The 25,503-nt window shown below is 35.9% G+C and overlaps 1 protein-coding gene across 4 annotated transcripts in view; it reads right to left on the reverse strand.

Annotated features, from left to right (window-relative positions):
* The window catches only part of ASAP2 (ArfGAP with SH3 domain, ankyrin repeat and PH domain 2), a 260,772-nt gene that overhangs the window by 151,629 nt on the left and 83,640 nt on the right, over positions 1-25,503 (reverse strand). For all 4 annotated transcript variants that reach the window (XM_056813322.1, XM_056813321.1, XM_007476157.3 and 1 more), the window contains exon 2: positions 17,014-17,086. In XM_056813322.1, the coding sequence (XP_056669300.1) occupies positions 17,014-17,086 (73 nt within the window). The remainder of the gene's footprint in view (positions 1-17,013; positions 17,087-25,503) is intronic.

Consider the following 25,503-nt stretch of genomic DNA (forward strand, 5'->3'; position numbering starts at 1 on the left):
GCAGGGCAATTAGACTGATTTGATAAATGATGAATTATTATAAAATTGCTGGTCCAGTATTTGAGTAAATTTGCCAGTTGAGCAGAGAATTTTCCATTCTCAAAATTCTTTAAGTAACAAAAAAGAAGAAGTCAAATTCCTATGTTTTCATAAACAAAGAGTGTGGATTTCATACATATAGAGCCATCCTCGACAAAATTCAAAGAAAAGTCCACCAATGGGGAGCAGAATGATCACACATTCAATGGAAACTGGTGATGTTGCCCTTTCATTCTGAATGTATAGCTATCTTTAGTATATTCCTTTATTCTAGCCATCTCTAATCATTTGTCAAAGACTTAAACCGTGAGATGGTGCCATTCTTAGTTTGTTCAGTTCATCAAAATACCATGTATCTAAATTCATATACTTAAAAACTTGGGACTTAAAATTCACAAACAATTTATGTTCCACAGTTTCGCTTATTATAGTATGGGGCATGATGCTTCTTTTTTAGATGGATTTGAAAGGCAAAAGATTGCAGAAGTACAAATTAAGACAAGGATGAATATATAGAGCACCTGATGGTGGTACTATGTATCCTGGGTCAAGACAAGTGGTGGGATGAGGTATCCCCAAAGCAAGTCCACATAATTCAGCCAATTTTCTTAGCTTCCATTCTTATATCACTTGGTGAGGGTATGTGAAGGGAATCATCAATGAGGGTTTTGTCAGTTCACAAAAGATGTTATTACTTCATATATATACCTAAGTGTTGAGGAATAGAAATGAATATCTTCTGTTGCCTTCAGTTACTGGCTCCAAAGATTATGGAAAATCTAGCCATATGATGACAGGATCTTAGAACTAGAAGGGGCTTGAGAGATCATTCAGTCCAAATCTTTAGTTCAGATTTGAAAAAAACTGAGATACAGGGAAGTGGCACTTACCTCAAATCAGACAAGAAGTGGCAGAGGCAAGATTTGAACCCAAGTCTTCTGACATAAAATCCTCTGACTCTAAATCCAGTACTCTTTTCACATCAATTCAATGCCATAATCACCCTACTCTTCCAGACCCCTATAACATTTGTAAATATACTAATATTATATATGTTATGGAACACTTTATAAGAAGCACAACATTGTATAATAATTTTTGCATGTATCTTCTCCATCCAATTAGGCAGGAAGTTAATTGTTCAAACCAGGGACCAAGCGTTATGTTTCCTCATAACCCTCCTAGTACCCTACCATAATATCCTGCACAAAACATATCTCCAGAAAAATATATATTAAAGTATTTATTACTTCAAGTTGCTTTAAGGTTTTAATTTTTTCTGTCATAAAGTAGAACATAATAGGGTACCTTTATTTTTCTTTTGCCAAAAGCAGTCTCAAAATAGGAATCTAAAATAAATCTTGGGAATAAAGTTTCTGGAAAGTAACCAAAGTGAATCTATCAGCCTTTAGGTTATGGTACTTACAAATGTTTCCATTAAAAAGAATTCAATCTATTCATTTCCCTGTAGAGTTTAACTATACTTATAATTAGAGCCTTGCCTTATATTTTAACATCACAATGAATTAATGATCTCAGTGTTAAGTATTCATTCTATCTATGCAAATAGAAACCCATCCTGATCTTCTCATCCTCTAACATTTTTGTCCCAATTGTCACAAAATTCTCCAAAAAGAGCTATGTCCACTATACATAGAAAGGCTAGGTCATTTTCTTTCCTTTTTTTAAATTAATATTTAATGGATACCAGTGCAGCATTTGAGCAATTGTACAATGAGATTTGAGGCTGGAAAGTGAGCAGTATTCCAGTCTAGTCTATCATTTTACAGATGAAGAAACTAAAGTCCATGGAGGCTTAGTTAATTTGGTACAATATCATACAACTAGTAAGTAGCAGAAAGACAACTAGATCTAGATGATGGAGTAGATAAAGGACTGGGTCCGAAGTCAGGAAGACTCACTTTCTTCAGTTCAAATCTTGACTCAGATAACTTAACTAGCTGTGTAACCTTGGACACTTAACCCTGCTTGCTCAGTTGAGCTGGAGAAGGAAATGGCAAACCACTCCAGTATCTCTGCCAAGAAAACCCCAAATGAGACCACCAAGAATTGGCTATGAATAAATGGGCTTGAGTAACAATGAAGTAGAAGAACTGGTATTCAAACCCAAGTCTTTATTCCAAATCTAACTTTCTCCATTGTATAGACCACTAGACTACCTTATATGCGGATTGAAAGGAAGGACAACATACTTCAGCTTATTTTACATCTACTATGTGACTCTTTAGGTCACTCACATCCTTTTGATTTTTAAGAAATAAGGTATTCCCCTTTGACCCAGCCATAGCACTGCTGGGTCTGTACCCCAAAGAGATAATGGACACAAAGACTTGTACAAAAATATTCATAGCTGCGCTCTTTGTGGTGGCCCAAAACTGGAAAACGAGGGGATGCCCATCAATTGGGGAATGGCTGAACAAACTGTGGTATATGTTGGTGATGGAGTACTATTGTGCTAAAAGGAATAATAAAGTGGAGAAGTTCCATGGAGATTGGAACAACCTCCAGGAAGTGATGCAGAGCGAGAGGAGCAGAACCAGGAGAACATTGTACACAGAGACTAATACACTGTGGTATAATCGAACGTAATGGACTTCTCCATTAGTGGCGGTGTAATGTCCCTGAACAACTTGCAGGGATCCAGGAGAAAAAAACACCATTCATAAGCAAAGGATAAACTATGGGAGTGGAAACACCGAGAAAAAGCAACTGCCTGAATACAGAGGTTGAGGGGACATGACAGAGGATAGACTCTAAATGAACACTCTAATGCAAATACTATCAACAAAGCAATGGGTTCAAATCAAGAAAACATCTAATGCCCAGTGGACTTATGCGTCGGCTATGGGGGGTGGGGGGGAGGAAAAGAAAATGATCTATGTCTTTAACGAATAATGCTTGGAAATGATCAAATAAAATATATTAAAATAAAAAAAAAGAAATAAGGTATTCCAAGATTATCAGCAATATGGCGTCATAAGGAGAAAATTGTTATGGGGGGGGGGGAGAAGGAAAGGTAGGTGGTTGAGTGGTTTGAGAGCCAGGTCAAGAGATGGTGGGTTCAAATCGGGCTTCAGACACTTCCTAGCTGTGTGACCCTGGGCATGTCACTTCCTTTGTTGCCTAGCCCATACCATTCTTTTGCCCTGATCCACTATACAGTATTGATTCTAAGATGAAAGGTAAGGGTTTTTATAATTTAAAAAAAGAAAAAAGAAAATTGGTACCAAAAGTTATTTGGGTTTTTTTTTTTTTTTGTGGGGTGGGCATTAGAGAATAGCCTAGAATTCTTAAAATCATTGTAAGGTTTCTCAAATGCAATTCAGTTACCCTCTAACTTCAGTTTCCACTAACTCTCTGGCCGAGGACCTTCCTACAAGTAAGAAATGTAAGATCTTAGAATTAGATGGGATCTTGGAGAAAATAGAGTTCACCTCCCTCATTTTACAAAGGACAAACCCCAAAAGTTTAGCTGATTTCCCAGAGTCCCAAGCTAGACTCTAGAGCCAAAACAAGAACTCATATTTGCTGACTTATAAATCATGCTTTTTTCCCTTTTATCATATTATTATCAACATGTAGCATAATGCTCTTAAGGACATTTGAAAGTGACTTATGGTTAGATGGAAAGGTTCAAATAGATTATTATGTAAAAAAGACTATTATGAGAGGCAGCTAGATACTTCCTGGCTGTATGACCCTGAACAAGTTACTTAACCCCCACGGCCCTTACCAGTCTTCTGCCTTGGAACTAACACAAATTATTGATCCTAAAACAGAAAGTAAGGATTTTTTTAAAGAGTATTATGAATTCAACAAGGATGTGCCAATATTTTATTAATCCAAGCATCAGAATTCTGTCTTATGTTCAATAAAAAAAAATTTAAGAAGATAGAAGTTATCCTTGGGTCAAAAGATCCATATTGAAAGAGGGGAAAACCTCTATCCCACTCCTTATGGTCTAAGGTCTAGCAAAGAATGACCTTGAAAAATAATTACACTGGGGCAATATAATAACAATCACAGTTCATGATTACATAGCAATTTAAAGTTTACAAAATACTTTCCTCACAGGAAGCATAAGTATTACTTCTTCCATTTTCCAGATAAGAAACTGATCCTCAGTTTCTGAAGCCACTTATACATATATTCAATAATGAATTGGAAGAATGGGAATTCACATGCAGGTCTGAATCTAAAATCAAGTGCTTTCCCCACTCTATGATAATGTTAAGTGTCTCTCAGGCTCTTTAAGGAGACCTATTAAACCAGAAGAGATTAGAAGATTTCTAGTTGGCAATACATTCTAAACAATGTTACATGTTTTCAACATCATCTTATGGCTACTAACCACCTAAATTCTCATACTTTTAAATCCTCTGGGTCCCAAACAGTACAGCATCCTCCAATCTCAGAGCTAAAGAATTTAGAATAGCGCTTGGAAACAGTACTACTGTTAGATGCTGTATACATTCAGTTTCCTTTTACTTAAAAAACAACAAAAAAAACATTTGTTCCCTTCTTTCCTTCTACCCATTCCCCCATATAGTAATTCCTTCTACAACATAGTAAGTATTCACTGTAAAACCTGCAACAATGAAGAACCATTACCTCAAGAGGCTACTTATTACACTTTTGTAACACTTTGGTTGTTAGGAAGATTTTTCTTCCCTAAAGTCTAAATCCGACTCTAAAAGTGCTACCCATTGTTCTGGCTTCTAAGGCCAAGAAGAAAAAGTCTAAATCCTCTTGGACATGACAGCCTTTCAAATACCAGAAGACAGCTATCATGTCTCCTCTCTTTCTTTCTCCCCCCCAAGCATCTGTCGTCCCTTCATGAGTCCCTTCCTTCGATCAAATCTCAAATGACTGATCCAGGGACTCTGACCTTCCTTCTGTACCACAAACAAGACACTCCATCTACAGTTTTCTAGGTTTTCTCTGGTTGTTCTTCATGCCTAGAATGTTCTTTGTCCTCATATTTGCTTCTTGGCTTCCTCTGAGTCTCAACTAAAATCTCATCTTCTATAGGAAGCTTTTCCCAACCCCTTTTAATTCTATTGCCTTTCCTCTATTAATTATTTACTATTTACTTTGTATATAGCTATTTTATACACATTGTTTGACAGGTTTCACCTCCAATAGGTTGTGAGCTCTCTTTAAGGCTAGGGACTTCTGTCTTTCTTTGTATTTCCAGTAATCAGCACAGCGCCTGGCACATAGTAGATTCTTAATAAATGCTTATTGACTACATCTATTCTTTTCAATATTCCAGCTACCTTCCTCTGAAAATGCTACAATTGGCTAGCTTTTCCTAAAATATGATACCGAGAATCAAATATAATATTCCAGGTGCAGAAGAAAGTAGGATATTATATTAATTTGATCTATGATCATACTTGATTTAAGAGCTTTGTAGCACTTTTGACAAATATCAAGTCCACTAAAATACACAAATATTTTTCTTCTTTAAAAACAATTTTTAGCTTTTAAAAATTTTTGAGCCAAATTCTCTCTTTCTCCCTCTCCCCTCTCTGAAAGGACAATATACACACATATTTTCATAAAAATTGTTGCCTTCCCTATCTTATACTTGTGAAGTTGAATTTATAAATATAAAGCAGGATTTTATATTTACTCCTATTACATTTCAAGTTAGTTTATTGTTCTTGACCATCAAGACCTTTTTTGTGCTGGTCTTACCATCAAACATATTAAGCTTTCCCTCCTACCTTTGTGACATCTGCAAATTTAATATAAAGCCAGACAAATCATTGACGAACACACTTAAAAAAATAAGGATAGAGGTCCCTGTTGGAAATTCACTAGAAGATTAAACTTCCTTTAATCACCATTATTTGAATTTAGATCAGAGGTACATACTATGGCAAATGAGCCAAAATCAGCTTGATTGTTTTGTACAGCCCCTAATTTGTCGATCTTTGACCTAGACCAACGGTGTCAAACATGTACCCCCAAGAACCCTTAAGTACCTTTAGGTACCCCAAGCACCTTTAAGTGCCCCAAGTACCCTTAAATATCTCTAAGTGCTCTTAAGGGCTCTTGAGGACCTCTAAGTACCCCATAGTACCCCTAAGTGCTTTAAAGTCAATCAATTAGTACTAATTCTGTTTCCAGGCTAGTCTAACCAAAGTAAACAACTTGTTTCAGCCCTTCTGGCTTCTTCCTGATTATATGGCCCTTCCCAGAACCTTCATTTAAGGAATGTGAGCAGGACATCTATATTTCATCCCCTACAGACTAAATTTGGGATTTCCTCTACCATGCCCTCAGGTCAGTTATCTTTTATGTGGAGTCTTTCCCCATCAGAATGTAAGCTTCTTCAGGCCAGGGATAGTCTGACTGGGTTTATTTATATTCCTAGTGCTTAGCAAAGTCCCTGAAATGCTGTAAAAGAATAACCTCTAAGAGTAGTCCTAGGAGTTAGAGTTAGTTCCAAATCTGGCTTCTAAAAAGCTAGAAAGACAGGTATGGCTTTTGTTAGCATCTGGGCAGCTTGCTTTTGACAAATAGACACACAGCCTGGACAGGAATCTATCTCTGACTGCCTGAAGGATAATGTCAGTGGTAAATGGGTACTTGCCTTTTAAAGGGTGCTAGTAAGATACTTAATGAAGTAGAATGTAATAATTAATAAGCATATAAGCTCCATGAGGGCAAGAGCTATTTTCTTTGTAACGCCAGTGCTTAGTCCAGTGCCTTGAACACAATGATTAATAAATTATTTTTGATTGACTGAAAAAAAACCCAGAAGATTCCTAGGCCAGCCTCTTTCTCTTCCTTTACCAAAGGGCTACATGCCTTTGGATTGGACTCTACCTTATAGCCCTTATGTTGTGATGACTTTCCTTTTCCTCCTCTTTTCAGCATCCTTTTGTAAGTAGTTTTCTCTCATCAAATTGTAAGCTCCCTGAGGGTAAAAATGACCTTTTTTAAATTTTTATCTCCAGTGCTAAATATGGTGCTTGGCACAGTGGATGCTAAATAAATGTTCTTTTTTATTATTTAAAAAAACTTTTTTTAACCCTTACCTTGGTTCCAAGACAGAAGAGTGGTAGACAATGGGGGTTAAGTGACTTGCCCAGGGTCACACAGCTGGGAAGCTTCTGAGGCCAAATTTGAACCCAGGACCCCCCTATCTCTGGTCCTGGCTCTCAATCCACTGAGTTACCTAGTTGCTCCCTAAATGTTTTATTGACAGGCTGACTCATGAATGCACATTGACTCACATGCACACACATAAATACATATAAAATATTTTGGGAAAGGAGCTGGCTGCCTCAGAGGAGGTAAATATCAGGAAAGCATTAATATAAAAGCTGATCAAGCTGATTCTTGAAGGAAATTAGAGCTTCTTTGATGCAGAGATGAGGGAAAAGTGCATTCCAGGCACAAGGACAGCCAAAGGAAGAGAAGGGAGTGGTGTCCTGTGTGAGGAACTGTAGTGTCAGAAAAAGCAAGAAATGTGTCACAAGACTGGAGCCAGGTTATGCCAAATAAAGGAGTACCAAAAAAAACATTTGCTGAATTCACATATTTAAACCAGCAAAACACACTTTGTAAAGAATGCATCTCAGGAGTGACATATGCTCCTCAGGTAAAATAACTACTTGGTGAAAAGCCTCCCTAGATACCATAATGATTAATATTCAAACAGGAGCTGCAGTTTTAACATTGGAATCACTCTGCATAAATCTAAATAAATGAAACAAGTTCATCTCCTGTTGGCAGCCTTACATGTTATTTACTTTCATTTCTGATTTTAGGAACACATCTACAAAGGTAGGCTGATGGAGAGACATTAGCTGCAATTTGGTGAGATGTGATGAGAGAAAGAATATAAATACCTTCTCTCCCAGGGGTATTTTCCCATAATCAAAGACAGCTTCTAGTTTTTTAATAGGTCCTCAATAATAAATAATAGCTTATATTCACATAGCATCTTATTATTACAAGAAATATACTTTCACAGTCATAATTTCTTTTGAGCCTTTACAACCCATCTTGTGAAATAGATGATCTGAATATTACTAACCCCATTTTAGAGTTGAGGAAACATGTTCAAGGAATGAAAAAACCTGCTTCAAGTTCTTGGCTAAAGCACGAGGCCTCTCTCATTATACCAGGAACAAGAGATCATAGATTAAGAGTAAACCTTAGAGATTATAGAGTTCAACACTCTCTTTTATAAATGAGGAAAATGAGGTCCTCAAAGAGATGTCATTTGTCCATGCTCATTGAAATGAATGGCAGACTCAAGATTTGAACTCTGGTCGTCCTTACAGGAAATTCTGTCCTTTTTCTCCTGTGCCATGCTATTCTTCTCAAATTAATCCCAAAGCTCAGTGTTTGTGGAATGAATCCAAATATATCAATACTTGTCTCTTCCGAACTCCCAATACTCAATCTCTTCCTTCCCACAAAGTATACCCTAACTTTTCAAGAAATTGGCTATTCCTATTATGATACCTCACTACCTTCCCCTATGATCACAGCTTGGACAATTTTTCTAGACCAACTCCAACTCACCAGTAAGGCTTTGGAAATGTATTGCTCTACCCTCTACCCCTCTGATCAGAAGGAATAGGCAACCAAGAGTATGAGAAGGTAATGTATATCAAAAACTGAGTCAATTTATATTTCATGAGATTTCAGTCATGAGCTTTTTCTGAGAGAACCAAGATGTTCCATGGGATGGAAATCAAGAATAGTGGCTGTTGGAAAATTAAGAATCATATATCTTTTATCTTAACATAAGATGTATCTGGATTTGAGTTGGATAAATTTCTTCAAGTCTAAAATTTTCTGGCCTTTTTTTTTATGGACAGGGTTTCATACTTCTCTTCTAGTTAGCGTGAGAGAAACACTGTACTTTCCCTTCACATAATGGTGCTTTTTTTCTGAAATCTCAGATTTATTATTTTTTTCCCCAGATAGTAGTTTGAAGTTTTATGAATGAATTAAAAACAGCTATTAAAAACTTCCTTTATAGGAGCACCTAAGTAGCTCAGTGGATTGAGAGCCAGGCTTAGAGATAGGAGGATCTGGATTCAAATCTAGCCTCAGACGCTTCCTAGTTGGGTGAATCCTAGGGAAATCACTTAACCCCAATTAACTAGCCCTTTCTGCTTTTCTGCATGGGACATAATACTTAGTATCTATCTCAAAAAATTGGGAAAAAACAAAATTTTATTAAAAATAAAGGATCATTGTGAGCAAAGCAAAAAAAAAAAGTATAATATGTGGACATGGGGTAGTATAGACGATTATTTCTGTTATATCTAATATGGCCCTGGTAATTCTGAACTTCTTTTCTAAGACATCATCAACCAAATAAATAAATGATGTTATAGTTTTAGAGATAAATACCATGTTTATTTAATATACTTCTAGAATCTGCTTTATTTAAATTTTTTTTAATATTAGATCAATGTTTGCCCAGCCTTATTATTCTGGAATCCTTCTTTTCCTCCCTAGCTCCTCAAAGACTACCAGCAGCACTTCTAGCATCACAGATGCAAGTTCTTTCAGTATCCGAGAATGTAATTTGCTAGAGTATCAGTCATTAAAATCAGTTAAAGTGCTCTCTTGCCATCTCCCTACCTAGCTTGGATGAAATCCCTTCGTAGCTATGTACTTTCTACCTTTCCCAAGTGGAAAATCATTCCCTTTCATGAAGAAAACAAACAGAATGGGTACTGCATGATTCTGTGTCTCTACTATTTCCTATTAACAGCCTAGCCCTTCCTCATTCATTTTGCTTTGAACATATTTTTTTTTTAAATCCCATTTGACTGCCTTCAGTACTCTTCAAACTTCAGGTCATTCCGGGTTTTGCCTAGAAATTCCTGAATTATGCTACTTTTTTGCATTCATTCTTACTTATTTCAATAAGTTAGAAGTTCAATCCAATTAAGCAAGTATTTATTGAGCTCCTACTATGTCCCCAGCACTATGGTATGTACAGAGAAAATAGACAAAATGAAAAGCAGGACTATTTCCATATGATCATGAGTACTTTTCTACAAATTTTAAAAAAACAAATACAAAGTAATGAAGGAGGAGCGAATGTACAAGTGTTGGCATGAAGAAAGTCTCTTGTAGGAGGTTGTACCTATACTGAGTTTTGAAGGAAACTAGAGATTCTAAGAGTCTGGAGGCAAAGGCTAGTCTGTGCAAGGAAATGCACACCCAGGCAGTTTATATGTGGAAAATGTGGCTGGAGCCTACATAAGGAGAAGTACTGTGTAATGAGTTTGGAGAAGTAATTTAGAATCAGAATATAAAAGGCTTTACCCTTAACCAAAGGGTTGGCATAATCTGCTGTGCACTTTGGGAATCTCAATTTATCATCTATGAAGTGGTTTGAGAGAGGAGGAACTCAAACCAGGGAGACCAATGAAGAGACTGTTGCAATAATCTAGGCTAGATGATGTCTTCCCTTTTGTATGTGCATTACCAATTCCTAGAAAGAACTTTTCACATAGTGGGTGTTAACAGGTGCTTGTTGAAAGATGATAATCTCTCTTTCTCCCTTTGGTATATGCCCTTCACAAGTCTAAGGTCAGGTCAGAATTCCCTAGATAACATTCTTCTAGATCAGGAGTTCTTGCCCTTTTTATGTGATGGACCCCTTCTCAGAATTGTGTTTTATATATAAAATATAAGAATTTCAAAGGAAACCATTAGACTGAAATATATCAAAATATTAAAAATATGAGTTTATAGAACCCAGATTAAGAAATTCTAATTGTTTAGAATTTTTGTTAGTTTTTAATTATTTTTTTAAATGTTCATTTTATTTTATTTTTTCATTTTTGGGAAATTTTTTATTTAATTAGTCAATATAGAACATTATTCCTTGGTTACAAGAATCATTTTCTTTCCCATCCCTCCCCTACCCCTTCCTGTAGCTGAGGTTTTACATGTGTCCTTGATCAGAACCTATTTCCATGTTGTTGATGTTTGCTTAGTTTTTAATTTAAAGAAATGCCTTGAACCTTCTATAGTCTTTGGTCAGGTGCTACATCTACTTTTACCTCAGTTTTTTTTTTTCTGTTAGCTTTCCTAAATATCAGGGTACACTTGTCTGACAACACCTGACTTTCTTTTCCTTGGCAATTACAAGCTCCAAAAAGGACATAATCAACCCATAGTTCCTAATCATATTCCTATTAGCAACCAGTTCATCTTTGTTGGTAAGAATTCAGTGGTGTAACATTTAATAATAATAATACTAACAGAAACAGCTTATGTTTATGAACTGCACTACCTACCTACATTATCTCATCTGAGCATTTCTCCTCATTGCTTCCTCTTTATTCTGAAGAATAAAGGCAGGTAAAACATTCATTTGATGCTATTTATTTTTACTAACATGAGGCAGATGATAGGATTCCAGAGAACTGAAGTCGCACTCTTGATGCCATATTTTGCCTTTGTGTCAATTTTGTAGCTCCATGTTAGATGTTTCATTCCTCCTGACTTTACCAAATAAAAATCTGTTATAGGTTTCCATAAAAAAGTCACTCTGTGGATATCTCCTTTTATATATTCACCTTGAGTATGGTGTTTCCATCTACAGGGGAGTGAATTTCTATATAGGCATATAGTTTCTGAATCAATAATGCTATTCTTCTTCTTTTACCTGATCTCTTTGGAAAAAACAACAAAAACCACCAAACAAAGATATCCGCTGGGGAAAAACCCTGGAAGCTTCCTCTTCCTCCTTCTCTTTTTTGTTTTTAAAATCCTTACCTTTTGTCTTACCAAGAAAAGGTTATATATTGATTCTAAGGCAGAAAAGTAGTAAAGGGGAGGCAATGGGGGTTAAGTGAGTAGACCAGGGTCACACAACTAGGAAGTGCCTTAGGGCATATTTGAACCCAGGACCTCAGATCTGTCCTCAGATCTGATTCTCTATCCACTGAGCCATTTAAGTACAACTACCTCTGTCTGGGCAGTCAACAGTTCCAAATCCACCTACTTGTATCAACATTTATCCCACATTTCTCTAGTATTTTTTGTTTTTCCCCACTGAAACAAATAGCTATCCCAGCACTACCATCACTTACTATTTGTAAGATTTTGGGCAAGCCACTAAATCTCTGTGAGTCTCAGTTTCTTCATCTATAAAACAAGGGAGTTGGTCTAGAATTAGAGGGTTGGGTCTATATGATCTCTAATATCTTTTCCAAATCAAAATACATGATACTATGTATGATCCTGCTATTTCCCTATCCCAATTATGAATTCTGTCCCAAATGATCATATTTAACCTGTGTTAAGCTTTTTAACTTTCTTTATTAGCCATATTTTGGGAATTACAATAGACATCTAAATGATAAAAATATCCCTCCAAATACATCTAACTTTTTCTTTTTTAAAATCTTTTTTCCCCCAATATAAAAGATGGACAGCAAATGAAAACTCCCTTCCTTATGTATCTTTTCCTTGTGTGTGTGTGTGTGTGTGTGTGTGTGTGTGTGTGTGTGTGTTTAGCATGCTTCAGAGGCATGCTAAGTTTTAAATATATTAAGAATGGAGGTAATTTGGGAAAATTATATTCAGTTAAAATAGTTTCACTAAGTAGTTATAGACTTTAGAGAAGTGAAAATGAAATAGGTTTTGTTTCCTTTTTAATAAAGAAGATGTTTCCACCCACTGATAAGTCAAACACAGCTGAAAAAATTTAGTCCAAACTTCCCAGAGAAGGATGGAAAAAAATCACCTTTGTGCTGAGACCAAGCTTGGGAAATTTCTGCCTAAATGCATTTTTAAATAAATATGGACAACTGGGAATTTTCTTTGAAAGGAGGACAGATGGCAGCTTATTATGGGTGGGAAAAATATTATAGAAACTGTTTCTCAACAAGAATTACAATAGCTGTTTCTGCAAACTGGAACTCACCAAGAAAATTTTCCAGCAAATACATCTGGTTGGGATGTCTATCATCTTTTTAGCAACAAGAGGTGAAATGTGATATATTGTAGTCTGCAAGGCAAGAAGGCTGTTTTTATGAGTGTTTATGAGGCGCACTGACATTTTTTGGTTTGCTTAAATTTACTCTAATACTCCTTCTGAAAATCCCTCTTTTTAAGTCATCTCTCAAATGGAAGAAAACAAGGTATACACACATGGAAGAAAACAAGGTATATTCTAGGTACACACACATACATGGATGCACACATGTGCATATATGTATGTATTTATTTATATACATATCTTTTTAAATAGAGGTTCCACTGAGAAAATTTTTAAATATTTAAAATTTTTAAAATTACAAAACAAATTTTCCATCCTAAAAGGGCTGATCCAAAACTCTATGTTACAAAAACAATACTTTGCAAATTAATTGTTAAGTTTATATTTAAGATCTGTTCTATGCTTTTCTTATGATGATTAGGGACATAATAAGCATAAAAACATAGGGATATCTAGATGACTTAGTGCACTGAGAGCCAGACCAGGAGACAAGAGGATCTGGGTTCAAATTTGACCAAAGATACTTCCTAGCTATGTGACCCTGGGCAAATCACTTAATCCTTATCACTTATAGCTTTTCTGCCTTTGAACCAATAAATAGTATGGATTCTAAGACAGAAGAGAAGGAGTTTAAAAAAAACAAATTTAAAAGCACAGCATCACCTACAAAGATTCAAAGTTTGCTTTCAAAGCTAAGACTAGTATATGAAACCAAGACAAGGTAAGTATATGGTCAAGAACAAAACTGTGATAAAAAACTAAGTGTTGTAATTCAAAGAGGGACAAAGAGAGATCAATACGAACTAAAGTAATCAGGGAACTTTGAATTTGAGCACAGATGTTAAATAATTGAAATGAATTTAATAATTTAAATAAATATTTAGTTTATTTTAAAAGATGAGTAGGATTTAGGCTAGTGGCAAAGAGGGAATTCCAGGGAGGGAGTTAGCCCACAGCATTGGAAAAACAAAGGAATAGGAGGGAAAAGCTTGGCATATTATTTTGAGGGGACAAAGAACTAGGCTGGGGAAAAGCTTGTGGAAAGCAATGAAGTTTTTGCTTTCCTCTTTGCTAAATAAACAACAGACTGGAGAGGACATAGAGGGCCCAAAAAAGCCAATTATAAACGTATTCTTTAAAAGGAATGTAGGAATGTGAAGGTAGCATATTATAATTTGTGGCTATAAATCAATGGTTTATTTTTTAAAAATCAGAATTTATATATTCAAAAGAATACTATCTTTTTTTCCACCAGTCACCATGGAAGGCTATAGGCAAATGATAGGCAATAATTTGGGACTTCTCTTTTAGGGAACAGTCTGTCATTTCTTTAGAATCAGGCTTAATTTTTTTCTTGTATCTCTTAAAAAGCAGTCACCCTGGGGTACGGAGGTGGTTCAGTGGATAGAAAGCCAAACCTGGAGATGGAAGATCCTGGGTTCAAATGTGGTCTCATATATCCTAGTAAATGACCCTGGGCAAGTCACTTAACTCCCATGGCCTAGCCTTAGCACTCTTCTGCCTTGGAACTGAATCTAAGATGGAAGGTAAGGATTTTCTTAAAAAGCAATAATCCCAACTAGCTGGGTGATCTAGGGCAAATCATTGACCCTCTCTAGACCTTCTTAACCCTTAAAATCAAAGTATTAAACTATGAGAAAGTAACAAATGGTCTGACCTAAAGTTGCATGCTTCTATTACATTGGTGGAACATTTACCAAGTTTAATGTTCATTTGCTTGGCTTTTACAACGAGCATAGCAGAATTTAAGCATCTGAGTAGTGTTAAATTCTTCAAAGCAGTCACCATGGGAGGCCACTTATAATTTTCTAAGCATGTGGCACATACTAGAGCAAAATCTTTGGACAAATCTTTGTCCTTTGAGGGTGAAATGGGCTTGGGGGACAAAAACAAAAATCATGCAGAGCTCAAGGCTATGAATTTTTAAAAAAGTCTAATCACAAAGCCAGAAAGAATTACGTCATGCCAAGGTAGAAACATGGTCCACATTAACCAAAGTATGGCATAGGGAATAAAAGGACCTGAGAAGAGAGACTGAAAATTTGGGGTTAGAATCTCAATGGAGAATTTCTGACATCTGAGCATTTGTTTATTTGTAAGTTAAGACTGCCAGGAAGAGCCTTGAGAGATTCACATTTGCCTTTCTCAAGAGCTCCAAGGGAAAGTAGTCACGTAGCCAAATTTTACCCAAATTGCTAAAATGCTTCTGTTTTTATTTGTGATGAGACCAACCATAGAAACGGCCAATACAAAAATCATTTCTAATACCTATATGAGAGTCATAGATAGAGAGTCAAAAGATCTGGGTTCCAATTCCTTCCCTTCCATTTATTACCAAATGACTGCAGGCAAGCTACTTCATCTATTTGGTATATGGCTTTCTTTTCTGGAAAAAAAAAAGGGGGGGTGGGATGGGGAGATGATCTCTAATGACTCTTGTAGTTATAATCCTTTAAAACCCCTCCATCTCCAAAGCTCTAAGACATCAAAGCACAAATGGAAATATGAAAATATCAAAACAATTTTTCAGATGTTTTGTTGGTCAGTAAAATTTAGTATTCTGATTCTTTAAAATATCTTTAAAAGTCAAACAGTTATTCTCCCATTCTAAACAAAATGAATGCTTATTGACTTGAAGACATCAGAAACATTTTTCTGGCCATCTGGAAAAGACATCATTCATTAATTCAATCAACAACCATTTATTAAGTAACTGCACTGAATGTACTATGCATTAGAGAAAGATAGAAAGGTAATAGACATAACCCCTGCTCCATGAACTTTATGATCTAGCAGGATGTTCAACATATATAAAAACAAACAGTACTATAAAGTATAATTATAAAAAACTATCAACGATGATCAGATTAACAAAAATTACCCCAATGAAGGCAGTAGTAGTGTGACAAGTAAAACAATGGACCAAGAATGACAGGAAACCTTGATTTTGCTCTGTTTAGGCTCATTATATAACATTAAAAATGCTGTGTCTCCTCTCTGAACCTTAGCTGCCTCATGTATTAAATGAGGCACTGAACAAGATCATCTCTAAGGTTCTTTGAGCTGTAAAATTTCATGATTTCAAGTCACAGGGTCAAAGCTAAGTCTGCCTCCAGGAGCTGTAATGAGAATATATATATATATAGGGACAAAGGGGTTATAGTGATAGTAACTGGAGAAAGTGTAGGTATGCAAATGTCATAAATATTCTCTTCTCCTGTCACTTGCCCAAATTCCACTCGTCCTTCAAAACCCGACACAAACTGTTTCTTTCAGAGCATCACCTCAGATTAAAAATCAATGCTCTCTTTTCCCTTTTTCTCCCCCACTCCCAACTCTGATAGCATTTACTGTTGATCTAACTATATTGTAACTCTGTATGTCTGGAACTGTCCAAAAATAAGCATGGCTTTTTTGCTGAATAATGAGTATTCCATCAGGGGAAGTATTCAAGTAGATGCTAGAGAACAATTGTCAGGGATATTATAGATGACTGCTGCAATGTGTGGGAGGTTATTGTAGATGACCTCAATAGTTCCTTCTAATTTTTAACAGTTTGGACCTATGAATCCAAAATTGGAAAGGCAAAGATGAACATGATGTGATCTAGGTAAGTTTGTGTGAAGAATTACTAGGGAAGAAAAAGCTGAGGAGTACAAGCACATTAAAGGACAAGATAAAACAGTGGACTGAGAAACAAGGAGAACAAATGTGACTGAAGCACTATCATTAGTGTTTCTTTCTATTTTTCATTCATTCATTCATTCATTTTTCTATTTTTATTAAAATGTAGAAGCTGGATTCTACAAGAAAAGGAATCATTAAATTCTCCTGTCATTTACATATACAGAAAAAACCCAATTCAGCCATCATTAATGCTAGTTAGAGAGATTTGATCCCCACAGGCTAACCCATCAGGTACTCACCCAGCCCAGAGAGGTTTATTGCTTTCACTGATTTCTTCATTTTGTAAAGAACTGTACGGTCAACATCCAAAGCCTGAAATAAAGAAAATATTTTAAATGGTTATATTATCAATTTTTATTTGGGTCTCTTACATCTTATAATCCTGTCCCCTTGGATTAGAAAACACCTTAAGAGTATAGATACAATACTGCTTCCCTTCCACTGTAGGAAACAAGAACCTAAATTTAAAAACAGGAGCTGGATTATAGACCCTTTTCCAACTAGTTTTGTGGTCTCAATCAGGTAATCACCCTTCCTTGAGATCCAACTGCTTTCTCTGAAAAATTAAGTGGTTCGCTTTAGTTAAGGGGACTTAACCTGAGTCCATTAACTTGTTTGTTAAAACATTTTTTCTAGGCATGATGGATGATGCCTGTCATCTATGCTAGTGGGGAAACCAAGCCTAGAGAACCACTTAAAATAGGGAGTTCTGGTTGCTCTTCAATTGCAGAATGACTGAACAAGCTGTGACATGATTGTGTGCTATAAGAAATGATGAGCAGATTGTCAAAAACAACAATTACAAAAACACATAAAAGACCTACGTGAAATTATGAAAAGCAAAACAAGTAGAACCAAGATAACAGAAATAATGTTTGAAATACCTGTGAACGTTTGTCTCCAGAAGAAAAAAACACACTGATAAATAGAAACATGAAAGACATAGTTTTGTGTATGTGTGTGCGTTTGACAAATGATTCTTTCTCTAATGTGGGGAGGGAAGGGAGGCAGAAAGATATCATGGAATTTCAATGTACCTAATAAATAAATAAATTGATAAGGGGAGGGTGTTGGGAATTCTAAGCAGCAGTAGTGCTAAAGCCAATTAGGCAACTAAGATTGGCCCCCAAAACCTGGGAACCATCATCTTGCCTGTGGAGCGGTGAATCAGCCATGTTAGAAACAAAACAGATCAAAGCTCCCATAACTATCAACAGTTGGGATGAGCTCATCAATGGCCACTGAATGAATTTCTTGTATGGGTCAAATAGGATGATCCAGTCTCAAAAAAATAATAAAAATGAGACAAAATAGTGTGTGTGTATATTGCTCTCCTTTGTAATCCTGTTTATTTTATTTCATGCATTTAAAAACATTAGTCTGAAAAGGGGTACATAGGCTTTACCAGATTACCAAAGTAGTTCATAAGTTTAAGAACCTCTGGCCTAGAGGGTCTCAAAGATTCTTTCTAATTCTAAAATTCCATGAGTCTGAATCACAATTTAATTCTCTAGATCCTAGGATCAAAAATCCAGAAAGATGCATTAGTTCACAAAATTTCAGCTAAAAAAACCCAAAACTGAGGTGGGGGGAGGAACCCCTTGATGAAAAGGTTAATGCTTTCCTGACGAGAGAAAAATACTCTGTATAACATATGCTAACTCAAAAGAATTCCTCCCACATTATACTTCTGTGCTTGGAAATAGCTTCCACAACTATATATGTATCTGTATACACACATATATAAAGTTCTATTTTAAAAATAAGAATGAGAAATCATCAACTAATTTTACCAAGTTCAAAAGTGAGGGAGTGTTAGCCTCTAAAGTAGGTTCAAATGTTTACTGGCTAATAAACAACAGATGTTACTTTTCTATTATCTATTTGTTAAGCAGAAATACTAAAAAAGATGAGAGACTTCACAAAGGAAATTTTTAATTAAAATATGCCAGGTGGAAAAAAACAACAACAACTAACCATCTTCCTTCTCTACATTGCAGATTTATGCCTAATTAAGCCCAAACTTCAACAGGGGACACTAGGATAATTAATCAATATGGAAGGCTAAAACAGTAGTAACTTCATTCTGCCAACATACAGAATTTAGACCTAAATAAATCAAAATCAAAGAACCAGAAGGTTGATGTTTCCATACATCTGAAAGTGTTAAAGGCTGCAGAAAAGTTAAGAATTGTTGTCTGAGAAAGTTAATTGGATTTAGTATTAAAAATATCATAGGTGACCTTGTAGAAAAGTTTCTGTAAAGAGAATGGAAACCATACTGCATTGGGTTGGGGAGGGAGGAAAATGTTGGCAATCCAGCACAGACAGCTTTTTTCCTAGTAGTTAGGCTGCAGAAGAGAAAGAAAATCGAAAGATAGGAATATATCTGAGGGGATGACAGCCAAGTAAAGGGTAGGTTGGGGGCGGGGGAGTTTGTTTTTTTTGGTGACGGAAAGATTGGAGAGATCTGGGCATGCATAAAGGTGCAGAGAAGAAATCAGTGGATAAAGAAATGTTAAATCAGTTAGTTGCTGTCTCTCTGACTCTCTCTCCCTCCCTTGGTGACAGTAGAATTACCTCCCAGTTGAACCATAAGGGATGGGAGCAAGAAAACAGGAAATATAGAAACTCTGGGAGTTTTGCTGTGAAATGGAAGAGAGAGAAAGAAAAGGGTGGTAAAGTGAAGTGAAGTTTTTTTTTTTTTTTTTAAGAATGGGGTTTGGAGGGAGGGAAGCTAGATGGTTCAGTGGATTGAGAGCCAGGTCCAGAGATGAGAGGTCCTGGATTCAAATGTGTACTCAAGACACTTCCTAGCTGGGTGATCTTGGACAGTCTCTTAACCCTCATTGTCAAGCTCTTATTGCTCTTCTGTCTTGGAACCAAAAAAACAGTATTGATTTTAAGAGAGAAGGAAAGGGTTTAAATAAATGAGAATGGGTATATGTGCATTTTTATAGGCAGAGGAATGAGCTAGAAGATAGGGATATCTTGAAGACTGCAATAAGAGGGAGGATGGTTATGGGGATCATGTGCTAAAAATATGGGAAGGGAAATGACCAAGAATATATGTAGAAGCGTAAGAATTGGTGAAGAGAAGGGCCACTTCTTCATCAGATACTGAACCAATGAAGAAAGTAGAGATATAGAGGAGGAGAGAAGAGGAAGCTCATGGCAAAGAGACTTTTTTTTCCCCAGGAAATTATGAGACCAGGTCCTCTGCTGAGAGGATTATGAAAATAGAGGGATAGAAGGGAGAGGCTTGAAGAGAAAAAGATTGCATCTTCAAGAAAAGGTGGAAAGAAGAAAGAGTGGGACTTGGAAGTGAGAGAATATATTGCATATAGTAAAGTCACTTCCCCTCTCTGCTCCTTAGTCTTCTTATATATAAAAATGAGGGAGTTATACTGGTTCTGTAATTGATGGGAAAATGGAGTCACCCACTACCTTTACTTTGAGACTAAAGAGTGAGAGAGGTGGGATGGAGCCAGAAGATGGAGAGGGGGGATAGATTGATCCTTCCCTCTCTTCCCTTAGTGAAGTCAGCACAAGTTGTCTTTTGGAGGGACAGAATATGTCCCTTCAGAGACTGAGTTAAATATAAAGTCAATGACTGAAGTTGATTCTTCCTCCTTGAGGGAAAAGTATCACTTTCTTCCCCAAGATTCAGTTTTCTTCCTGAATGTTATGAAGCAGGCAACTAAATATAAAAGGAATAATTCTTTTATTCTAAAGGGAAACATAAGACAGGGAGAATAGAGTTGTTAAGCAAGGGAATTGAAAAGTGGGAGATCCCTAAGACTAACAACTGACCAATTCCCCAAATCCTGAGGGTTCAAGCTGTTTGCCTGACACTCCTTGGACAGTTGTGATCTCTGTCCTGACTTTTATCTACCCTAGATATAGCATGAAATTCACAGGACAACTTCAGGGGATAGAGAGAGAAGTCTTCTTTGGGTGGATGGCTTTATAATAAAGTCCCATCCACTCCTTTTATCTTCATCTGTATTCCAAAGGGTTTGGGTTCACTGAGAGATGGTCACTGCTCAGAAGGTCTTCTGTCTCAGAGGTTTCTCTTAGACCAACCACTCTAGATGAGTTCCCAAAAAGAAGTGAGTTGATCTGGCAGTTTCTCCTCAGCCTTTCTCTGTTCCTTTTTTGGAATCTTTTGTCCTCTTGGCCCTTCCCCCGCTTGAGTTGCTCTTTTTGCATGCTGGCTCTATTTTCCTCTCTTATACTATCTATGTTACTTAATCTTAAATGCAACTAAAAATAAGGGAGCTCACAGGATAAAGAGGCAGCTCTTAGTAAGACCACTTATTAGATACACTGGGCTCAAATTTTAAACTGTAAAGAAAGGGATGGATATGAATTCATGCTTGGAACAGACATTGTTAAATCCAATTCAAGCCAATTTGTTTTTCATCTTCCCTTTCTCTGGACAATCTATCTTCCATTCACGTTCAACTAAAACAGAGGGTTATGTACAGAAGAAATAGGATTTTTAAAGTTAGTAGAAGCCAGGCATGCTGGTAGACACCTGTAATCTCTTGCTACTGGAGGTCAAAGAAGATGAGTTAACTTGAGTTCAGGAGCTCTGAGCTTCAACAAGGCTAAAGGCAATTGAATGTTCATACTAAATGTCACTAATATGGCAAACTCCTGGGAGCAGAGAAGAGACACCAAGTGGCCTAAGGAAAGACACACTGGTCCAGGCTTGAAAAACTGAACTGGTAAGATCAACAAAGAGGTATGTTTCCCAAGTAGCTATACATTGCCAAGTTAGGCAAGAAAAGAAGGCTCAGTTTCAATGGAAGGGGAAATATCCACAATACCAAGTAATTTCTATTTATTATCAGTAAACCATTTAATTTGGTCTTGTGTTTAGTTTAGTTTAGTTTAGTTTTTTTCACTGCACTCAGGGTGAATGACACTGGAGAACCAATAAACAGATAAGAAAAATTTCATTCATTTTAGTCCTATGTATGTATCTTCTGAAGAGAAGGGGCTGGTACACAATTTATGTGTTTGATTTTACTTACAAAGCCAGATTGAACAATAAAAGAAGTGAGGAGTAAAGCAGATGGTTGTCTATATATCCCCTACCAAGGGACACTTCCCATCACCACCCCACTTTCTCCTCAGCAATTTAAAATCACAGCCCATTTTTTTCATTAACACCTTCTTGACAACCTAAGCAGGAACTAATTACCTTCCTACCTCAAACATTTATTAAGTATCTGCTGTGTACTGCGTACTAAGTTAGACACTAGAGGAGATATAATGTCTACATAAGGAATATAACTTTCCCTATTTCAAAGCTTTAGATGAAAAGTAATAATAGATAATATTTATATAGCACTTACTATATTCAGGCACAATGCTAAGTCCTTTACATTTATTATTTCATTTAATTCTCACAATAACCCAGCATGTTGGACATGTCTTTCCTATCAAAGAATATCAGTTGTTAAAAAAACAAAATCTTAGCTTCTTTTAAGAACAAATTTCCTTGGAAAAAGTTGGAAGAAGCAATATCAACATGTATGAAACCAATCACCAAATGAACATTTATTCTTTAAAATGCATTCCAAGGAGACTTTCAATCAAGGAATTTCTCTGAAATGTTAGAAGTAGGTAAGAATGACAATGCTACACTGATAGAGACAAATTATCTCAATTCTATTAGAAAACCATTTTTAAAACAGCTTAATAAAACTAAAAATACAACACCCTCAACATCACGTTACACCTAAGTATAAAGACAGGTATTCCTGGTTTTACTCTAGCATGTCTATTCAACCAGTGTTTATCAAGCTCTTCCAACTTTGTGACATACCACTGAATTTACTTAGATACATCATTAATGGTTACTTATTTCAGTCTAGTGATTTTCTACGCTTACACTCCCAACCACACTATAAAACAGCTAAAAAAATGATGACTATTACTGTCAATGAGTACATATAAACAAAGCTTCAGATAGACATATGGATAAGAGAAACTGCCAATGAGAATACAAAAATAAAGGAAAACACAAGCCAGGAGGCTACAGCCAGGTGCCCATAGTTATACTCTCTGGAAAGTGATTATCTACATGATTTAAAAAGTAGAATTCTATTTGCCATGGTGATTTCTAAGTCTATCAGCATTGTCCTAGATGATAAAAATATACTAGAGGCTCGCTGGGGGTATATTTCCTGGATCATATATAGAAATTACATCAAGGGCATAAGACCAATTTCAAAAGCTACTCCTACAAAGGTTATAGTTAATTGCTATAGCTTTAAGAGCCAATGGAATGCTGTGGAAATGACTTGGAGACTGTTCAGAGTGATGGCTTGAAAAAAAGCAGAAAATAAAATTTGTAGTCATATCAGGAGAGATGCTAGAAGAGAGAAAAAAGATGGGATAAGATGGAGCAGTCAACTTTTATCTTGCAAATAGGATAAAAATGATATTTTAAAAAAACTGATTTTTTAGTTAAAATTCCCAGGTATCTCCCTCCCTCCCTTCTCTTTTTGCATTAAAGAAGCCATCATTTGATCTCCAAAAATGTCTTTTATGCTTCTATTTACCAGTTCTTTCTCTGGAAGTAGATATTTACAAGTTATTCTTCAAACATTTCTTTAGCTGTATATATTGTACTCTTAATTCTATTCTTTTTTTTCTTCATAATTCATCTAGGTCTTTCTATTTTTTTTTTTCAAATTAACCTGCTCATCATTTCTTATGCAGTGGTATTCCACCATAATCATATGTCGCAACTTGCTCAGTCATTCCCCAATTAATGAGCATTCCTTCAATTTCCAGTTCTTTGCCACCACAAAGAGAGCTGCTATAAATATTTTAGAATATATAGGTTATTTTCTTTTTTTCCCTGATTACCTTGGGAAATAAATTCAACAGTGGTTTTGCTGGACCTAAAGATATACACAGTTTTATAATTCTCTGGGCATAATTCCAGCTTACTTTCCAAAATGGTTGGATAAATTCCTATTTTTCCATACTCTCTCCATCATTTGTCATTTTGTTCTTTAACTATCTTAGTCATTCTGATAGATGTGAAATTATATACAAGAACTGTTTGATTTGCATTTCTCTAGTCAGTAATGACAGAGCATTTTTTCAAATGAAACTATATGACAATGGCTTCTTCATCTGGTAACTGTCTTTTCATATCTTTTGACCATGTTATCAGTTGGGGAAAGTGTCGTATTCTTATGATGAAAATAATTCTTGGAAAAAAAAAAAACTTTGGTTGATCTTTAGTGAACTGAAGAATTGAACTGTTTCCACAATAAAGAGAAATCATTTGCAATTAGAGGTGACTCTACCTATAATCTTTCTCACAGCCAACATACTGTACAGTTGTTTGTCTCTGTGTTATTACTAACTATACTGTTAATAAATTATAAAACCAATAACCTTAATATTGAGCCAATCCTAAGAGAAGGAATTTATTTATATATATGTATATATATATATATACATATATATATATATATATGGAGAAAAGAGATGAACAATTGACTACGAGAAAGATTTATCTAGCTAACTAAAATACCTAAAAACTGCCAATAGTTTAACGAGGAAAAGGTTACAATTTTATTAATTACCGCATAGTAATTAATATGGCAATAAGTCAAATAACAAATGAGACTGGTTGACACCATATTTTCCAACTACAACAAGAATCAGGTTCATTTCTTCATCCAAAGTAGTCTCGTTCCATACCTTCCATTTTATTTGTATGTCTGTGTCCTTTGAGATTCCCAATGATATCTTTCCATACCAATAGGGTTTAGTTTTATTCAGTTTTTTAGTCTTTTCCTTAATAACTATACAGGAAGTTTCCAATAATCTTTACTGGGGGCTGGTGGAAAGGTCAAAAGGACTGAGAGACAGGCTAGACATGGGCCAGGTAAATAAATGTAGTGAGAATTGCTAATAGGCCTGAGAAAAATCTTCAGGAAGCTCATTTTTCTTACTCTACATAAGATAAACTCCACAACTTTGATACATAAGAGATGTAAAACCTAACATGCTTATGAATAAATATGGACCTCTAAAATTAATTCTGACATTTCTATGAAACTGGACAAAATATTCACCAAAAATGTTGTAGTTTGTTGAAAACCATGAAACATACTGAGAAACACATGAACCAACATTTTGAAAATATAAGCATAAACATTGATACTACAATGCTCAGCAATACAAGAGTTACTTTAAAAAGTCATTGAGCATGGAAGCAGTTACATGGCTCAGTGGATTGAGAGCGAGGTTGAGAGATGGGAGTTCCTGGGTTCAAATCTGACCTCAGACCCTTCCTATCTGTGTGACCCTAGATAAGTTACTTAACCTCCAATCACTATCCTTTTTTTACTCTTCTGTCCTGGAACCAACAGTGAGATCCAGTTAGATCTACCAGTGAGATCTACATTTAGAGCATTCTAGAAGGAAGATATGACTGAGCCTTACACATAAAATAAGAGGTGTTTACAACTGAAGTTAGGAAGAAGTCCCAACCCCTTTTTAAAAAATAAAATGAAGTGTGGAAGAAGAGTGAAAGCAGAATTTTGTTATGGGGGAAGAGAAAGGTCAATAGTTGGTACAAATCACATCTCCCTCTTCCTTCCTCCTCACCAAAAAAAAAAAAAAGTCTGTCTCATCTCCAATCAGAACCCACAGGGTTCAAAGAGTGGTCTCAAACTAGAGAACACATG

Source organism: Monodelphis domestica, chromosome 1 (genome assembly GCF_027887165.1).
Source record: "Monodelphis domestica isolate mMonDom1 chromosome 1, mMonDom1.pri, whole genome shotgun sequence".
Classification (NCBI taxonomy): Eukaryota; Metazoa; Chordata; class Mammalia; order Didelphimorphia; family Didelphidae; genus Monodelphis; species Monodelphis domestica.